Consider the following 16,745-nt stretch of genomic DNA (forward strand, 5'->3'; position numbering starts at 1 on the left):
TGTGCTAGTGGTCCCTGTCAGCCCTAGTGGTCCCTGTCAGCCTTGCTGGTAGGAAGGGGACTGGTGTGTGCTAAAGTGCACATCTTGCATGAATTCAGTGTACAAAAATAGCATCTGATCCCCTAAATAAAAGCTTTGTGTGACTGTGTTGCAGTTACTCTTCAAATCCTTGCCTGCAAAGAATGACCCCCCCCCCCCCCAGGTCAACCCTAGGGAAGTCTTGCTCTTGCTTTAGGAATTGGAGCATGTTACACAGTTGCTACACTTGGGATGGCTAAACTTTAAAATGAGCCATGGTTCTCAGGATGCTAATGGAATCTCATATGTTGAGTCTTGGGGCTTCCCTTCACCCACATTACACAAACGTGTCACAGGAAGTGCAAATGACTAAAACTTTCTGTAAGAATATGATGGTGTGAATTGTGGTGAGATGGATGAATTCCATATATATCTGGAACTTAAAGCATCATAAATCATGAGGGAGAGACGAGTTGCATGTTACCCTTGGAACATGCGCCTCACATTTCATTAGTTAGCACTTGTTTATAATGTACTTTGAGAGAAAAGACCGAAGTATTAACAATTATGGCAACCTAGCAATAATTTCACATTGAGAAATAGCCACCTTGGGAGGCTGGCATTTGGTGGCAAAGTGGAATACAAATGTTGTTTTTAATGAAATAAAAATAGAGATACTGAATAAACTCATTCAGTCGATTGGATTAATTGTCATGTTTCTTCTAGATGAGAATGAAGACTACTTCGTGGCCCTTCGGAAACTGATAGAGATAATGTATGAAGAATATGGCGAGCCGGTGGTCTTAATTGCCCACAGCATGGGGAATATGTACATTCTCTACTTCCTTAGCCATCAGCCTCAAGATTGGAAAGACAAATACATACGGGATTTTGTATCACTGGGTGCTCCATGGGGAGGAGTGGCTAAAACTCTTCGAGTACTAGCATCAGGTAGGTGTGTGTCTTACAGAAGGAGAATTACACTGAATGGACAGGTGTTTGTGGATAACTCTGTTCAGGTGGCATCACAACTAGTAGAGTTTGATCCACGAATGGGTGCAGTTCGTATGCATCCCAATTTCTGAGTATGGAGAGCATTCCTTCTATATTGGACAGATTGGTAGAAACAGATTTTGAGAAGTGGACATCACAAGCAATAGCCTGAGCAAAATAATAAAATGTTTTGTCCATGTGTCGTTAAACATAAAACACTAAAAATGTCATGTACTAATTTGTGCTTTCAGGTTCTCTCTGCCCCACCATTTCAAGATTTCTCTTTTTTTGTGGAGAAGCTCTAAGGAATCTACTTAAACTCTAAGGAATCTACGTTAGTCCAGTTTTAGTACTAAAAAAATTGTCAAATTTTCCTTTAAAAAGAGGAAGTTATGCCCCCAATTTTGTGGAGGTTGGGGGACACTACAGAGTCTGGAAAAATAAATGTAAAGTTGATAAGGCAAGTTAGAAGAACATTAAGAGCAAATAAAAACATAGCTTTACATCAGAAGCAGGAAGCTAGGCAGGGAGTTGGTAGGACACCTAGATGACAAAGATCTAAGAGGGAGACCCGTATCTGAACCATTGCTTTTGATGACCGTAGCTGAGGACCTATATCAAATAGAGGTACCCAAGGATGAAGTTTCAGAGCTGACAAGTTACAAATTAACACATCACCAGGGATGACACTTGAATATGAAATTGCTGTGCTTTCCCTTTGTTCCAGGGATGGGAAACATCAGGCCTGCAGATGAAATCTGTCTGCTTCCCAGTTTCTTTCCAGGCCTTTGAAATTCCACCGTGCCTTCTGTTAACATAGTTCTAACTTATGTCTGCTTTGCCCCTTTCAAGGGGATAGGCAAGGCATGTGGTGTTAAGAACCACTTCTGCAACTGCTGAGTGCTGTCCTAGTGGGTGGCTGCAATGGAGGTTCTGTTTTGCTCACCTCAGGGAGAAGTAGTAATCATTCATTCCTAATCAAGGGGACGCTGATAGGAAATGAGAAGGGGAAGGGAGGACTCATGTCTAGTATGAAAGCAGTTTGTAAAGGCAGAATATAAGTCTCATTTTTTTATACCCCTATAAACTGCTGCCTGCTTCTGAACAGGTGATCAGTAAGTGTGCATACATTTACAGAAGAATCTGGTACTATCTTCTGGGTAAAAACATAATGGGTGTATTTCATAGACCTTTAAGGAGAAGGGAACAGCAAGGGAAATCTAGACACAATGGAGGATTAATTGCCACACCGTTGGTTAGTGTGTGTAGATATGAATTCATCTCTGTTCTGAGGGCTTGAGGTAGGCAACATTTAAAACAGTATTAAATGATATTAGTGGAGTATCTGTTTGAAATAAGTAGCTAAATGCTTCATGCTAAAACCAACTTGGTGACTGCTGAAAACCAGCCCTTAATAGGTATTACAGCACTTTTAGAGAACAAACAATTTCCCAGATGATTGGCTTCCATATTGTGGGAAGCCACTGATTATGTATTGTTCTTCAAGAGGCAATTCTTAACTGATCTTAGAAATCAGGAGACATAGATGAGAGAGAGTCTTCGGTAACTGGTGAGATCCTCTCCTGTTGTGCTATATGAAACCACCCAGTCCTCTCTCAAGGAAGATAAGACTTAGATTACAGGAAGCTCTTAACATTAGATGACAGTTTTTATAGGAGAGTGTTTTTCCTTAGTGTACACCAGCTTTAGTATCAAATATCTGTACTGTCACCCTAATATATTCCATAAATGATGCCCAGAAATGCTCGTTTTTTTTCTTGTCTACCTTACCTTAGACATGCCAAATCTGTAAGCTTAGACACTGTGACTGTATGGCTATATGCGATATTACTTAGCCATTTCTTCTCTGACTGCACACTGGCTGAATGCCACTTAGCTGTTATTAGCTGCAAAAATTCTATCATGTTTCCTACTAAATTCATATGTTCTAGCCATGCTAGTTTTTAAAAAACCAGTAATATACATAGGGAATCTATTAACCGAGTATATCCAACCATTTGGTTTATCTATTACAATTTTTCTCCAAAGATGTTAATATGTGAAGTCAGCCATAGGTTTACCACATTTCCTACATACATTGGGATATATTTTTAAGACAGTTTTCAAACTACACTTTTGTTTTGGTCTGGGTCATGAGTTTAACAACTGAGTGATAGGTTTATGACAACTCATGATAATGAACGAGACTTACTTGTAATGCCACAGGTGACAACAACCGGATCTCTGTCATCAGCTCCCTTAAGATCAGAGACCAGCAGAGATCTGCAGTTTCAACCAACTGGTTGCTCCCCTACAACTACACGTGGCCTCCAGATAAGATCTTTGTCAGCACACCATCTGCTAATTATACTATCCGGGATTATCACAGGTTTTATACTGACATTGGTTTTGAAGATGGCTGGCTCATGAGAGAAGAGACAGAAGCTTTGGTCTACAAGATGTCTCCTCCAGGCGTACGCATACACTGTCTTTATGGCACTGGGGTAGACACCCCTGACTCATTCTTCTATGAAACCTTCCCAGACAAGGAGCCTAAGATCTTTCATGGAGATGGCGATGGAACAGTGAACTTGCAAAGTGCCTTGCAGTGTCAGAAGTGGCTGGGTCAGCAGAAACAGGAGGTGATACTCTATGAGCTGCCAAGAAGTGAGCATATTGACATGCTTTACAATCCCTTAACAATTTCCTACGTCAAAAAGGTTCTCTTTGGCTCTTGACACGGCACAGAACACTTTTTCTCCATGATGCTTGGAGGCCTTTTTAAGATAGGGGGAGGAAGGTTTACTGTTTGGGCCTCCTCTTTTTAAAGCCTGTTTATTTGGCTTGTTGGGCCTTGTTGGAAATCTGTTTGATGTCAATTAATGATCACTTGTCTCTTTGATTAGTGCTCATAACACACCACAGTGTCCTACATCCAAAAGGCTTGTTCCAGGTGCATTTAGCCATCTCTAGTGCAATGTCTTGGTGTCCATCTGTGGGAAGAATGTGCTGTGCTTATTCTCTGGGATGTAGGGAAGGCTTTCTCTTTCCATGCTTATTGAGCTGTAATATAAAGGAGAAAACTTTAGGACTTAACATGACTGTTCTGAAGGGTAAGAAATACTCTATCATTGTTCCCATTAGAGAAGCAGGTATTAAGTGTAGTCCCAGCAGCAGCTATTACAGACACATGGATTTAATATTACATGGGGTTGGTGACATCCAGCCAGACATGTATGGTTCTTGGAGAAGATACAGTATACCTTGGAGTTCATGATAACATCTTCTAGCATTAAGCTGAGCCTGTCAGTTTGGTCCTTGCCTGAGTGAGGTGGTGGTGAAAATGCTGAAGACAGCAAGATTTTCACTACTGTAACTTGTGGATTTTCACTTGTCTGTAGTGAATGACCTTAAGGTGGTGGTCTCTATGTACTGTTGAGATCAGTAGGCTGCCACTTGAATAGCTGACAAGTCTTGCGTTTTTCCCCAAGGCCAGTGTCAGGTCAAGCGCTGTTTTAGCCAGATGCATTCGTCCTGTGATCTGGAGTGGCCTTCCAACAATGCTTTGCGTGGTAAAGTGAGTTACAAGCCAAACTTTTGGGTGGAGTTAAATTGGATTTGTAGTAAAGCTAACTTTGCCCAGAAATCCTAGCCGTTACAGGGTTTCAGTGTCTTGTTGAAGTCTGCTTTTCTTGCACCATAACCCTCTTATGTATTTCACTAACTCTATATCCCCTGGGGAGATCAAGCCTTGTCCCACAGAGCAAAATGACAGGATACAAAGCTGCTCATGCTCCTGATTCCTGCCACAATTGCAAGAATTCCCCTAGAAAAAGCTACCTACATTGTTCTGGGGGCAGCACTGTGCAGACCACAAAGAAGCCCAAGTTGACCCCACAGTTGTCCCTCTTGTCAGTTTTTGGGTTAGGGACAGACTGATTCCTCCTCCTTCCAGAGCAAATTGATTACAGAGTTTGCGTGTGCTGATTTTCATCACCCAAATAAGAGCTTGTGACCATCTCCTGTATTAAGCTAACAAGCAAATGACATGGTGAAACAAAACTATCCTGGTTTGAGTTCAGCATGCTACTGGGTATGGGTTGCTTTATAGTCATCTGTATCTAGTTAGTGAATCGGTTTGCACACTCATGGAGGGATCATCTAGGGATATGTGGTTTGTTAACCACTCAGCGCATGCTGGTGTCATGCCAGCCGGAACATGGGCTTTCGTAGGGTTGTGGCATGGTTTGTTACCCACCCCAACAAGCCACTTTCTGGGTTTGGGTGACATGAGAAACCACACCAGCAAGGGAAAATAAGCCACCGTGGCTTATTTTCCCTTCATGATTGAGTGAGACTGTGTCAGAATTACACAACCCACCCTGGTCAGTTTCACATGTAACAATAAGCCATAGTGCGCCCCTGCCATGACTTGCATTTTAAAAATGGCAGCTGGCACTGCAACAACAAGCATTGCAGGGAAATTATCCCATGGTGGCTTGTTGTTAGATGTGAAACAGGTCTGTGTTGGGGTGCTTCTAACACTGGATGTCCTTGAGATTTGTGCCAAATGCCCCAGTTTGAAGGTCAGACTGATCTGGAGGTCTGAGCTTCATTCTGAGTAAAGAGCCTGGGCCTCAGCAAGTGTGCAGAGCAACAGATGTGGACACTTCTAGCCATTTCCAGTCTAGTGTTCCTGAAAGTAAGTGGAATCTGTAGTGACAGCAGACAGTCTGAAAGTACACATTTCATGTTACCAGTCTTTTGTAGAACTTTAAAATATGTTTTCCTCTGAAGCTTTTAGAAAATCTGGATCAGAACACTGAGTATTGTAACATTGCAGTAGTTTCTGCATAATATTGGTCCTTCGAAAAACAGATGACTTTTTTCCCAATGTAAAATATTTATTGCTTTATGGAATGTATAATCTTGTTCATTCAGCTTCCCAACTTAAACAAGGCTACCGATAAACACCATGGGTTTGCTAATAACGGAAACTTCTGAAAGTTTCCACCGGACACCCTCCTACGCCATGCACTGTGATATTGTCTCCTCAGGCCATGCCTTTTAATTGTCAGCATAAATCTGTTTTCCTTTAAGTGTAGTTGCAAGTATAATTTTGTCAAGGTCTTGTTGCACATGCAACCTGCTAAACTGGCAGTAATTATAGTGCTAAGGTTGGCCATGAATCTGGTTTCACCTTGTCTACTAAGATATTCTCTATTTTGTCCTTATCTGCTTTATAGCCACAAGGTACCGTTATGCTTGGTGCCATGTAGATAGCTGGAGCGAAAATTTTCTCTTCAGAGGGTGAAGCAGGGGTGCCTTTTACATGCAGAGCTAGTTCTTAGTCTTGCACAGCCAGAGGGAAAATCCACAAGAAAGTACACCCATCACTTTCATGGCAGGTTCTGAAGGTGTGACAGCAGAGAACTGGGTGAGGAAATCCATTACTGGAAAGAAGGATGTGATATTTCTTCAATAACTTGCTAATTTATACATTATTATTTATATCAGTATGCATGGCATTGGTATGCATGGTGTTTAGCGGGGTAACATAATGACAGATCTCTGACCTGAGGAGATTCCAATCAAAGTTATAACATAGGGGAGAAAGATGGAGGTGAGGGTAACAGAAGAATATGCTCAGTTAACATGTGCTTTGGTTTAGCTGTGGATGAGGACTAAGTGGTTAAGTCAAAGGCCACCTGTGTTTATAATGTACGACTACTGTATGCTCACCATCAGTTTTGTGACCATTCATCACCTTGTCTGCTGTAGCTGATAACTGATCCCTATTGCTTTGACTTCTAGTCCTTTTTGGTGGTGCCATGCAACACTTAATTGTATTCCGTATACTTCGCAATCCCATTTCACAATGCTATAAAAATTCTCATCCATCCAGATCTTCATCTCATACCCCACCCTGTTAACTCCAGGTCAGTGAGTTTTCTTATCAATGCCTGTGCCAGCTAGCTGCCATCGAATTAAATATGGCCAGGCTGGCAGCAGTAGGTGTGTTGTTGGTGGTTCTCTTGGGGATATGACAGTTGTTCTCTTTTTACTTTTGTTTTAGCATCATGAATTGACTCCTTTGTTTTATCCTATAATAATGAATGCAGTTACGTTTGACTGTGTTTTGCCATTTGCTGTCAAGCCCGCTCAGACTCCAGGTTCTTGATACATGCAACAATGCAGGACATTGCAAATACACCCACCACTGAACGATGCCTGTCCACAAACCTCACTGCCATGTAATAAGTAGACTGGATGCTTTGCAACTCTTCCAAGCAATCTGAAGATCCTGGCCAGGATCCCACAAATTGTGCAACTATTTTTATGAAACTTGTTTTTCTCAAGCAGCAGCTTTCCTGTGTCACATGCCATACTACTTTTGAAACAGGGTAGTTTCAAAACAGTTTTATATAGCTTGGGAATCAACTGTTCAAAGAGTCAAATTTCCACTAGGCATACACCACTTTCTTTGGTGATCTGGAGCCTGGTTGCTGCCGCTGACCTGGGAACATAGGAGGAACACATTCAATTTTCCTCTTCACAGTGTCTCTTGGAACTCCCAGGTGTTACAAATTTATCCAGTTTTCATATCCCTATGACTTTCTTCCCAGATGTTTTTCAAAAACCAAAATACTTTCTAAGGACCAAATGTACTGCCTCTGATGCAGCATAGAGAGGAAGTGCTGGATGGAATTTCAGCCTTTTGGGGGGTAGGTGGGGAATGTTACTGCAAAGTTTTAAGGTCGCTATGTGATTCTGCTAGGAAGGGTAGACTTCACCACTGAGCAATAAGTGCAAAGGGGTTTGCAGGCCAAAGTCAAGAATTCTTGCCATTAAGCTAGTTTGTGAAGTACGTAGTGTTTGAGATGTTCAAAAATTCAGGGACTGCGCAATTACTTTGCTGTTCTCTGCTTAACAGTATTTTGTATAGAACACTGCCTGGTAAGGCCTATTGTTTTTATACACACTTTCCTCCTCTTTGCGTCTGAATATAATGTTCAGCAGATTTTTGCATATTTGTCATACTTTGATAACATAATAAAGTTGATCAAATGCTACATGTTTCCTGTGTTATCAGGCTTGCACCTCATGTTCAGCCAGTTCTAAGAGTGGATGGAGGGGGAACAAGCCCAGCCTTATAAATAAGCCCACTAGAATTACTAGCCCACTAGCCTGCAGATTGTTTTTACCCGCTAGTAGCTGCCTTTTCACAAAGAAAATGATGTCAGTGTACAGAGTCGCTCCAATATACAAGGTAAACAAACAGCAATAACAGTAATATATAAATAAGCATTTCAAGAACATTTCCAAACCTAATGGATCAGCTGAACTTAGTTCCCATTGAAATCAAAGGGACTGTACTTAAGTCATGACTAAGTTGTCCGAGTGGCGGCTCTGTGAAATAGGAGCCCTGTTTTCCAGCATTTTAACAGCTGCTGCTGTCAGCTACCCAAGAAGAACATGCAAAATCAGCTGCTGAATTCTACCTTTTTGACTCTGTAGACTAACCGGCTCAAACACATTCCTCTGCCAGGTCTGAGGGAAAAGGGGCCAGCCTCCCCTTTATCTGTGTCTCTACTGTGCACAACATTTTACATAAATGACTAGGGTTGGTGCTGGTTGGTTCCTTGTTTTCTCAAAGGTCACTCCAGGGCTGAGGTCAACATAACATTTTTGGAACTGGATGTGATTGGTATTGGCAGCTGTGGCATTGCCAAGGGCTTGCTAAAGTCCTTCATCAGGTGATAGCTGTTAATTCTGCCTTTCTAGGAAAAGGTTGGTCATACGATGTTCCTTTGGCCACCTGAGCCTTGTGTTTCTGGGCAAACTCCTCATAGTGGTTTCTTATTCAATAGTACCTGATCTGGCTGGTGAATGGTAACATTCAAGGGCCAAATTAGATGTGCTATTAATTGAGTGGATGCAATGAATATAGCATGTGTTTTAAAAGTAAAGAGCGGGTGGGTGGAGAGAGATGAAAATTGTCTTGATGAAAATTGCCCCCTTCTTCCAGGAAGCTATTTACATAATCTTCCTTCCCAAGGAAAATCAGGTTTGGGAGGATGATTTTCACCAACACCAAGGCAGGCAGTGGGAATGGGGTGGGGGTTAAACTCTTACTCTCTGTGACCCAAGGTCCTATTGCTGCTCAGATCCCCCTGAGGCTATTAACATTTTTTTAATCTGCTAGTTTGTTGCATTCACATTAATATCGCACTGAGTTCGGCTGTAAGAGCCCAAGTTGAATGGTAACTAGGCAGCTCCCTTTGCAAAGGGCTGCATCTAAATGACCACTTTTCTCCTGTTTGCGCCTCCTAGCCATTTAAGATCACCTTCAGAGGCTCTTTAGTGGGTGTCTTCAGAGGTTAGGTGGGCTGCTTCAAGTGAAATGGCCTTAGTGTTGGTGCCCAGATGATGGGACTCCTTTTCTAGATATTCTTGCCTGACACATTTGTTTCCTTTTAGGCACCAGGCAAAATCTGTCCTTTTCTTTAATGGCTTTAATTAGGTGTGTTGGAGAAATCTGCAATGGAACCAAGTGAGTTCGGACTTCTAAGAATCTGACCCGTGGATTCCATGGTGGACCAGCTTTTCCTAAACTGCATGGATTCTGTGTCATTGTGGACTAGTTTTTTTTAAAACTTCCACAATTTTACCCAAATTTAGTCATAGAAAGTATGCATTTAAAAAAAACAAAACACCAGCTGAAAATGTGCATTTCCCCCATAGGCTAAATTATGAAAATATGCATTTGGGGGGATTTGTGCATTTTGGGGGAGATTCACACAGTTTGGCAAGTATCAATTTCCACAAATATGAATTTGTGCAAATGGGGAAAATCCAGTTCTGTCAGTGAGCGGATGACGGAATGAAAGGCACTTGACCATCTGTGGAATGCAGATGAAATGTTTTTTCAAAATCTGTACAGCCCTACTTTTAATTATATTTGCCTAGCTTTAATCTGCAGGCTATCATTTTAATAAATTATCATTTCCCTGCCATTTTTATCTTTTTGTATGGTATATTCGCATCTTTTGTTGAAAGCTGCTATAAGGCGACCTCGCAAAAGATGAGATGCAAATATTTTAGTTATTTGTGTCATTTGTCTGCCACCCCATAACATAAAAGTTCTCTGGGCAGCTTACAACAGACAAACATAAAACAATTTAAATACATAATAAACCTTAAAACCATAAACTCAAAAACCACGTACAATCTGACAAAACAAGGCGCACGGCACTCGAAAATGAAACACACAGATTTAAAAATGGAGAGGCTTAGACTAAATGAGCCCTTGGGTCTTAAGTTCCTACTTAACCCCTCCTGCTCCATAATCTTTAGTCCAGCACAACTTCCACCATTTTACAGCCACAAATAGGTATGTGCTTATACCAAACATCATTTGGTGAGTCCCACACCCTCCATTCTTACCCAAGGCTCTACCCTAATCTGTAATTATGCTGTATTACAGGTCTGATTCTAAGCAAGGCTTTTCTCCTGCCATTTCCATGAGTCATTCACAGAATTTGACAGGGATCCAGATCGCACTGTCTTCCACTTGTAACCTTCCCACCCCCCACCCCCCATGAGCCTTGAGATCCACTAACTGGAGCCAGGTACAAAATAGTGGCTGGGAGATGAGTGCAGCCAGATTTTTAAAAAAATGGCTCAGAAGGCAAAGTCTTCTTTGCCATACACTGCGATATCCTCTGTGTACAAATCCAGATCTATGAGTACAGATCAGAGATTCTAACACTGCACCCCCACCCACACCTGCTGTCTTTCAGATGTGTTTACAGATGCTGGAGAAATTCAAGACAGACTAAAATGAGTTTGGATTTCTCAGAATCTGACTTGCGGAATCTGCTGTGGACTGACCTTGGGCCTTGCACTGTCCATGGACTTTCGGATCTTTTTTTTCATTTCCCCAAAGGTTACGTAAATCTATTCGTAGGAAGATATGCAAGTTTCTGCTGAGACTGGAAAATATACGCAGGGAAAAGTTGAATGGAACGAAGGACAATACGCTACATATTACTAATGTAAATTACATAAGTTGTTGTGAACCCGGAATTATCTGTGTATTTTTCCACATAATGAAAAGAAATTGAATCCCTCTGAACGGATGCTGTAACGAATGAATGACGCTGTACAATCCACAAAACACACACAGGACAGATTTCACAAAATCTGGACATCCCTAGTTGGGTTTGATGGCAACTCCCAGAATTGCAGGTTGGGGAACGCTGTCCTACCAGCTTAGTTTAGGCAGAGGGGTGGGGGGACCCTTTTGCCACTATTGTTACAGAATTCAGAGTCCAAAACCATTGCTGATGTACTGTAAATCATCAGGTGATCTACTGGTAAGTCCTGATCTGTCCACCCCTGCTGTATTGATTGCTCCATAATACAGTCTTCCCAACCTGATGCCCTGCACATGTTTTTGGCTTTCACTCCCATTACTCCTAGACAGCATGGCCAGTGGTCAGGAATGCTGGGAGTTGTAGTCCAAAACATCTGGTGGGCACCAGGTTGGACAAGGCTGCCATAATAGCACTGTCTTCACCCAGATTAGGAGCCAAGAGGCAGATTGTTCCTTTGGAAAAGGATACACGTGGAAAATGTAATGTCTTGCAATGTATTTTCTACATGTGGCAAGAAGTTCCAGGGGCAGAACGTTCTGGTTTGGATTCCTTTGGAGGAGGCATCATTGGAGACTTATGGTCATCAACATCATATAAACTAATAGTAATCTCAATTCTCCAAATGCCAGTCCTTATGTAGGCAAAAAGCACCACCTATGCACAAGGAGGTATTGGCAGACTTGGGGGGGGGGGGGAACCCAAATTTGCAGAAGTTCAAAAAATCCTTCAGTGGGAACCCTTTTCAATGCTGACTTGTAAGGGAGATAGGAAACCAGGATGGATGGAAGCAGAATGGAATATCCTGGCAGAGGGCAGGTCTCCAGACAGCTGTCATCAGGAGCACTCCATAATACAACATGTTCTTACAGGTCCTACTTGTTTGGTTTATTTACAAGTAGAACATAAGAGCCCTGCTGGATCAGACCAAAGGCCTATTGAGGCTCTAGCATTTTGTGCTCACAGTTGCCAACCAGAGGCTTATAGGAATCCCACAACAGGACATGAAGGCAATGGTGTCGTCCTCGTGTTTTATTTCTTTATTGATTTGCAATATTTGTATACTACTCCACATCGAAACAGATTCTGGAGCAGTGAATAATGAGATAAAATGAAAAAAAGTTAAAAAAGAAACATTGTGTTAAGGTTGTTCTTTAAAATAACAGTGCCAATAAAACCACAGCTGGTTAACCAAGGAAGGCTTCCTGGAAAAGAGCTGTTTTCAGGAGGTGCCAAAAACCCAGTGTTGGTGCCTGCCTGACATCCAGAGGCAGAGAGTTCCATAGGAGGGGAGCCACCACACTGAAGGCTCTTCTCTGGGTGGACTCTGATCAGATCATGGGTCCATGTGGAACCACCAGGAGCATGCCCTCTGATGATCTCAGTGATGGGGTAGGTTGGTAAGGGAGAAGGTGCTCTCTCAGGTATCCTGGTCTCAAGTTGTTTAGGGCTTTGTATGCTAGCACCAAACCCTTAAACCTGGCCCAGTAGCAAATAGGCAGCCAGTGCCATTCCCTCAGCAAAGGGATTGCATGCTGAAAAGGGGCAGCTCCCGATAACAGCTGGCTTGCCACGTTCTGTAGTAGCTCCAGCTTCCGGAGCAGCCTTAAGGGCAGCCCCACCTAGAGTGCATTACAGCTATCCAGTCTTGAGGTTACTGGTGCATGTACCACCATGGCCAAGCTATCCCTATCCAGGAAAGGCTAGCTGGAAAACCAGCCGAAGCTGGTCAAAGGCACTCCGAGCTGCAGTGGCGACCTGGGCCTCCAGTGACAGTGATGGATCTAGGAGTACCCCTAAACTACAAACCTGATCTTTCAGAGGGAGTGCAACTGCAGTCAGGACAGGCAATAAGCCTATCTGCTGGACCTGGCAGCCACTCACCCGCAGGGCTTCCATACTGAATCCTGGCATCTAGGCACGGATCCAGGACAGCACAGCACCTGATTCAGATGTCACAGGGAGATAGAGCTGTGTGTCATCAGCACACTGATGGCACTTGGCTCCAAGACCCCTAATGACCACTCCCAGTGGCTTCATATAGATGTTAAATAACATTGGGGACAGGATGGTACCCCGAGGAACCCCACAGCTCAATTGCCAAGGGGCTGAGGAATGGTCACCCAATGTTACTCTCTGAAATTGACCCTGCAGGTAAGATCAGAACTACCGTAACACAGGCCCTCCAATGCCTATCCCATGGAGTCAATCCAGGAGGATACCATGGTCGATAGTATCAAAAGCCCATGAGAGATTAAGCAAAATTAGCAGGGTTGCACTCCCCCTGGCCCTCTTGATAAAGGTCATCCATCAGGGCGACCAAGGCTGATTCAGTCCTTTAATCAGGTCAAAACCCAGACTGGAATGGGTCTAGATAATTGGTATCCTCCAAGAGGCCCTGCAGTTGTTCCGCCATGACCCTCTCCAGTACCTTCCCTAAGAAAGGGGTATTTGCAACTGGGCAGTAGTTGTCTATTAGGTCCAAAGTGGGCTACTTCAGGAGTGGTCGCACTACTGCCTCTTTAAGGACAGCAGGAACCACCCCTTCACATAGAGAAACATTCACCACACCCTGGACCCCCCTCGGCTAGCTTTTATTAGCCACGAGGGGCAAGGATGGAGAGGACACGTGGTTGGTCACATTGCTGCAAGCACTTTGTCCACCTCGTCGGGCAGATGTTTCTGTGTTCCCCAGAAACTGGTATTGAGAGCCATACTGCCTCTGATACTGGAGGTGACATGTAGTTGTCATGATTAGTAGCTACTGATAGCCTTATCCTCCGTGAAGGCGGAGGCCAGCAGCAGGACACAAATTCTTCGTGTGTAGCAAATCTGCTACCTCATATCTAGGGATGTACGAAAATCACTTACCTTTCGGGGATTATGCTGATGGTGGGGGGGAGGCCTTCCGTCCCTCCCCCAGAATCCTCGTTGGGGGGGGAGGCGCTCCGTTCCTCCCCCCCCTGGAATCCTGGCCGGCCGGCTGTGCTCCGCAGTGATTCTGCGGAGCCCCAGCCAGCTCTGCCAGCAGCCGGACATCTGGCCGCTGGCTAGCAGGGACTCAAAGGGCAGTGGCCGTAGCTGCCACCGTTTGCGTCCCTGCAGTCAGCTGTGATAGGCTACGTAAATGTTTATGTAGCCTATCACGGCTGATTTAAATAAATAAATATGCGCATATGCAAATGGCGGCGGCCATGGCCGCCGCCATTTGCATTCCTTATTTTGGCACGTCTTAGTCTACGTAAACATTTACGTAGACTAAGACGGCGAAAATAAGGGGAATGCAAATAGCGTAGCATCTACGCTATTTGCGTTCCCCTTATTTTCGCTGTCTTAGTCTGTGTAAATGTTTACGTAGACTAAGACGTGCCAAAATAAGGAACGCAAATGGCGGCGGCCATGGCCGCCGCCATTTGCGTATGTGCATTTTGTTTTTGTTTTTGTTTTAAGTCAGCCGTGATAGGCTACGTAAACATTTACGTAGCCTATCACAGTGTTTTTTTTAAAATCTAGCCGTGATAAGCTACATAAATCTATACGTAGCCTATCACTTTTTTTGTTTTTGTTTTTTTTTAAACCTGGAAATGGCGGTGGCAGCAGCCGGTCAGAAGACCAGCTGCCGCAGCTACCGCCGCTGCCGCTGAACCGCCGTCGGAGCCTCCGTCGGAGCCGCCGCCGCCGCCAGGAAGATCCACCCAAGGTAAGTCCCATCCCGGGGGTGGGGTGGGGTGGGGCCGTTCCGCCACCAATTTCGGGGGGCCGAATGCACTGGCATTCGGCCTCCCCGAGATCCGTGGCGGAACTTTCGTACATCTCTACTCATATCAGATTCCCAGAAAGAGGAAGCCTGTACCGCAAGGTGCTTCCAGCCCTTGACTCACAGCTCTCTGTCTCTCTGACCTGCTTCTCATGTAACAAGAAGCCCCTGGGTGAATTTTCCCATGGGGCTTCTCGTTGTGGCAGCCACCATTTTGAATGTTCAAGCCACAGTGGCCACTGCCATTTTGACTATTCAAGCTGTAGCAGGGGTGCACCGTAGCTTGTCGTTTTGTGTGAACCCAGTAAAGGTAGGTTGTTGGGGTGGTTAACAAACCACCCAGAAGCCCTGGCCTGTTTTAGGATTGAGGATCTGTATGTAAAATGGACTGACGACAAACTCTGCTGCCACTGGCACTTCTTTTGCAACTCAAGGACTAGTTGGGATCCCTCAGAGGCCAACTTTGGCCTAGGGCTGCCAGTTGCTGATTCCTATTCTAAGTGTTTTCTCATAGAAACTCATCAGTGCCTCTTCCTCCACTTCATCTTAAGATACTAACCATGCAGACTTCATGACTTCAACATTGTCACCTTCCCTCTCCCCTGCTTTGTATAAGATCTTGTCTGATGAAGAAATGTGGAGATCTCAAAAGCTTGCCAACAATTTTGTGCAAATTTGGTTGGTCCAAATAAAGGCATTGCCTGGCTTTAGATTTTGGATTTTTTTTCTTATGGCCTAGCATGGGTTGCTTTGTTTTATGTGTAACTTGGAAAATACCAAGTTCCAGATCAGGAGCAGGATTCTACAATTGGTAGAAGATGAGTATCTACCACCTGAAGAATGGACTTTACTCTTTGAGCGTTACCTTCCTTTGAACCACTGAGTAACACTTCCCAATTTGGATTCTATTGACTTTTTAATTTTTTAATCTAGGGCACCATTCAAAATTAACCTCCAATGTTGCCAATGTAAACACGGCTACATTTCTCTTTACTATTGTTCTCTGCCTACCAAGGAACCTCTGTATTTCGCCAAAGGTTGGAGACAAATCAAGTGATTTTGTATTTTCAAAATGGGGGCATCAACCACTGGGTGTTCGTTTGTCCCAACAGTCTTGGATGTAACTTGAAATCTGCAGAACACTTAGTAGATCCTGATCTGTTTAAGTCTCTGTGCCCTCGTCCACTCCCTCTTAAGACTCTGACCATGCAGACTTCATGACTTCCAACTAGGGATGGCGGAGAAATCCGCCACGGACTCCAATGAGGCTGGATTTTTTGGAATCCGGCCCGCCGGAGTCCGTGGCGGAATGGACTACCCCCCACCCCATGGAATCCCCCCTGGGACGGTCCCTACCTGGTTGTCGGCCGGTCCTGTCCATCCGCAGCCGTCCATTGCTCCATCTGCAGATGCAAATGGCTGCTGTCCCCTGAGGACAGCGCAACGGAGAAAGTGGCGGTGCGGCAAAAGCAGGAGTGTCCCTGCTTTAGCCGTGATAGGCTACGTAAGTATTTACGTAGCCTATCACGGCTAACGCAGGGATGCAAATGGCAGCCACTACGCTGGACACCATTTGCGTCCACAGCCTGGCAGCAGACAGAAGTCTGGCTGAGGATGGGCCCAGCCGGTGGCTCCATGGCCTTGCTGCAGAGTGGAGCCAGCCAGGGAGGATTCCAGGGGGAGGGACGGATCTCCTCCCCCCACCAGCAGATGCCCCGGAACAGAACCAGGTAAGTGATCCACCCACCCCTACTTCCAACATCAGCCTTTTTTCTTCTCTTTCTCCCCCCCACCTGCTTTTTGTAACATCTTCCTTGATG

The 16,745-nt window shown here is 44.3% G+C and overlaps 1 protein-coding gene across 1 annotated transcript in view; it reads left to right on the plus strand.

Annotated features, from left to right (window-relative positions):
• Positions 1-12,319, plus strand: part of PLA2G15 (phospholipase A2 group XV) — a 50,231-nt gene extending 37,912 nt beyond the window's left edge. The window contains exons 6-7 of the mRNA XM_084812894.1: positions 745-969; positions 3,238-12,319. Of these exons, the coding sequence (XP_084669020.1) occupies positions 745-969; positions 3,238-3,749 (737 nt within the window). The 3' untranslated portion in view covers positions 3,750-12,319. The remainder of the gene's footprint in view (positions 1-744; positions 970-3,237) is intronic.
• Positions 12,320-16,745: the final 4,426 nt, after the last annotated feature.

The sequence above is a fragment of the Heloderma suspectum genome, chromosome 8 (genome assembly GCF_057233095.1).
Source record: "Heloderma suspectum isolate Gila_16-S chromosome 8, 16-S_ref, whole genome shotgun sequence".
In the NCBI taxonomy this organism is placed as follows: Eukaryota; Metazoa; Chordata; class Lepidosauria; order Squamata; family Helodermatidae; genus Heloderma; species Heloderma suspectum.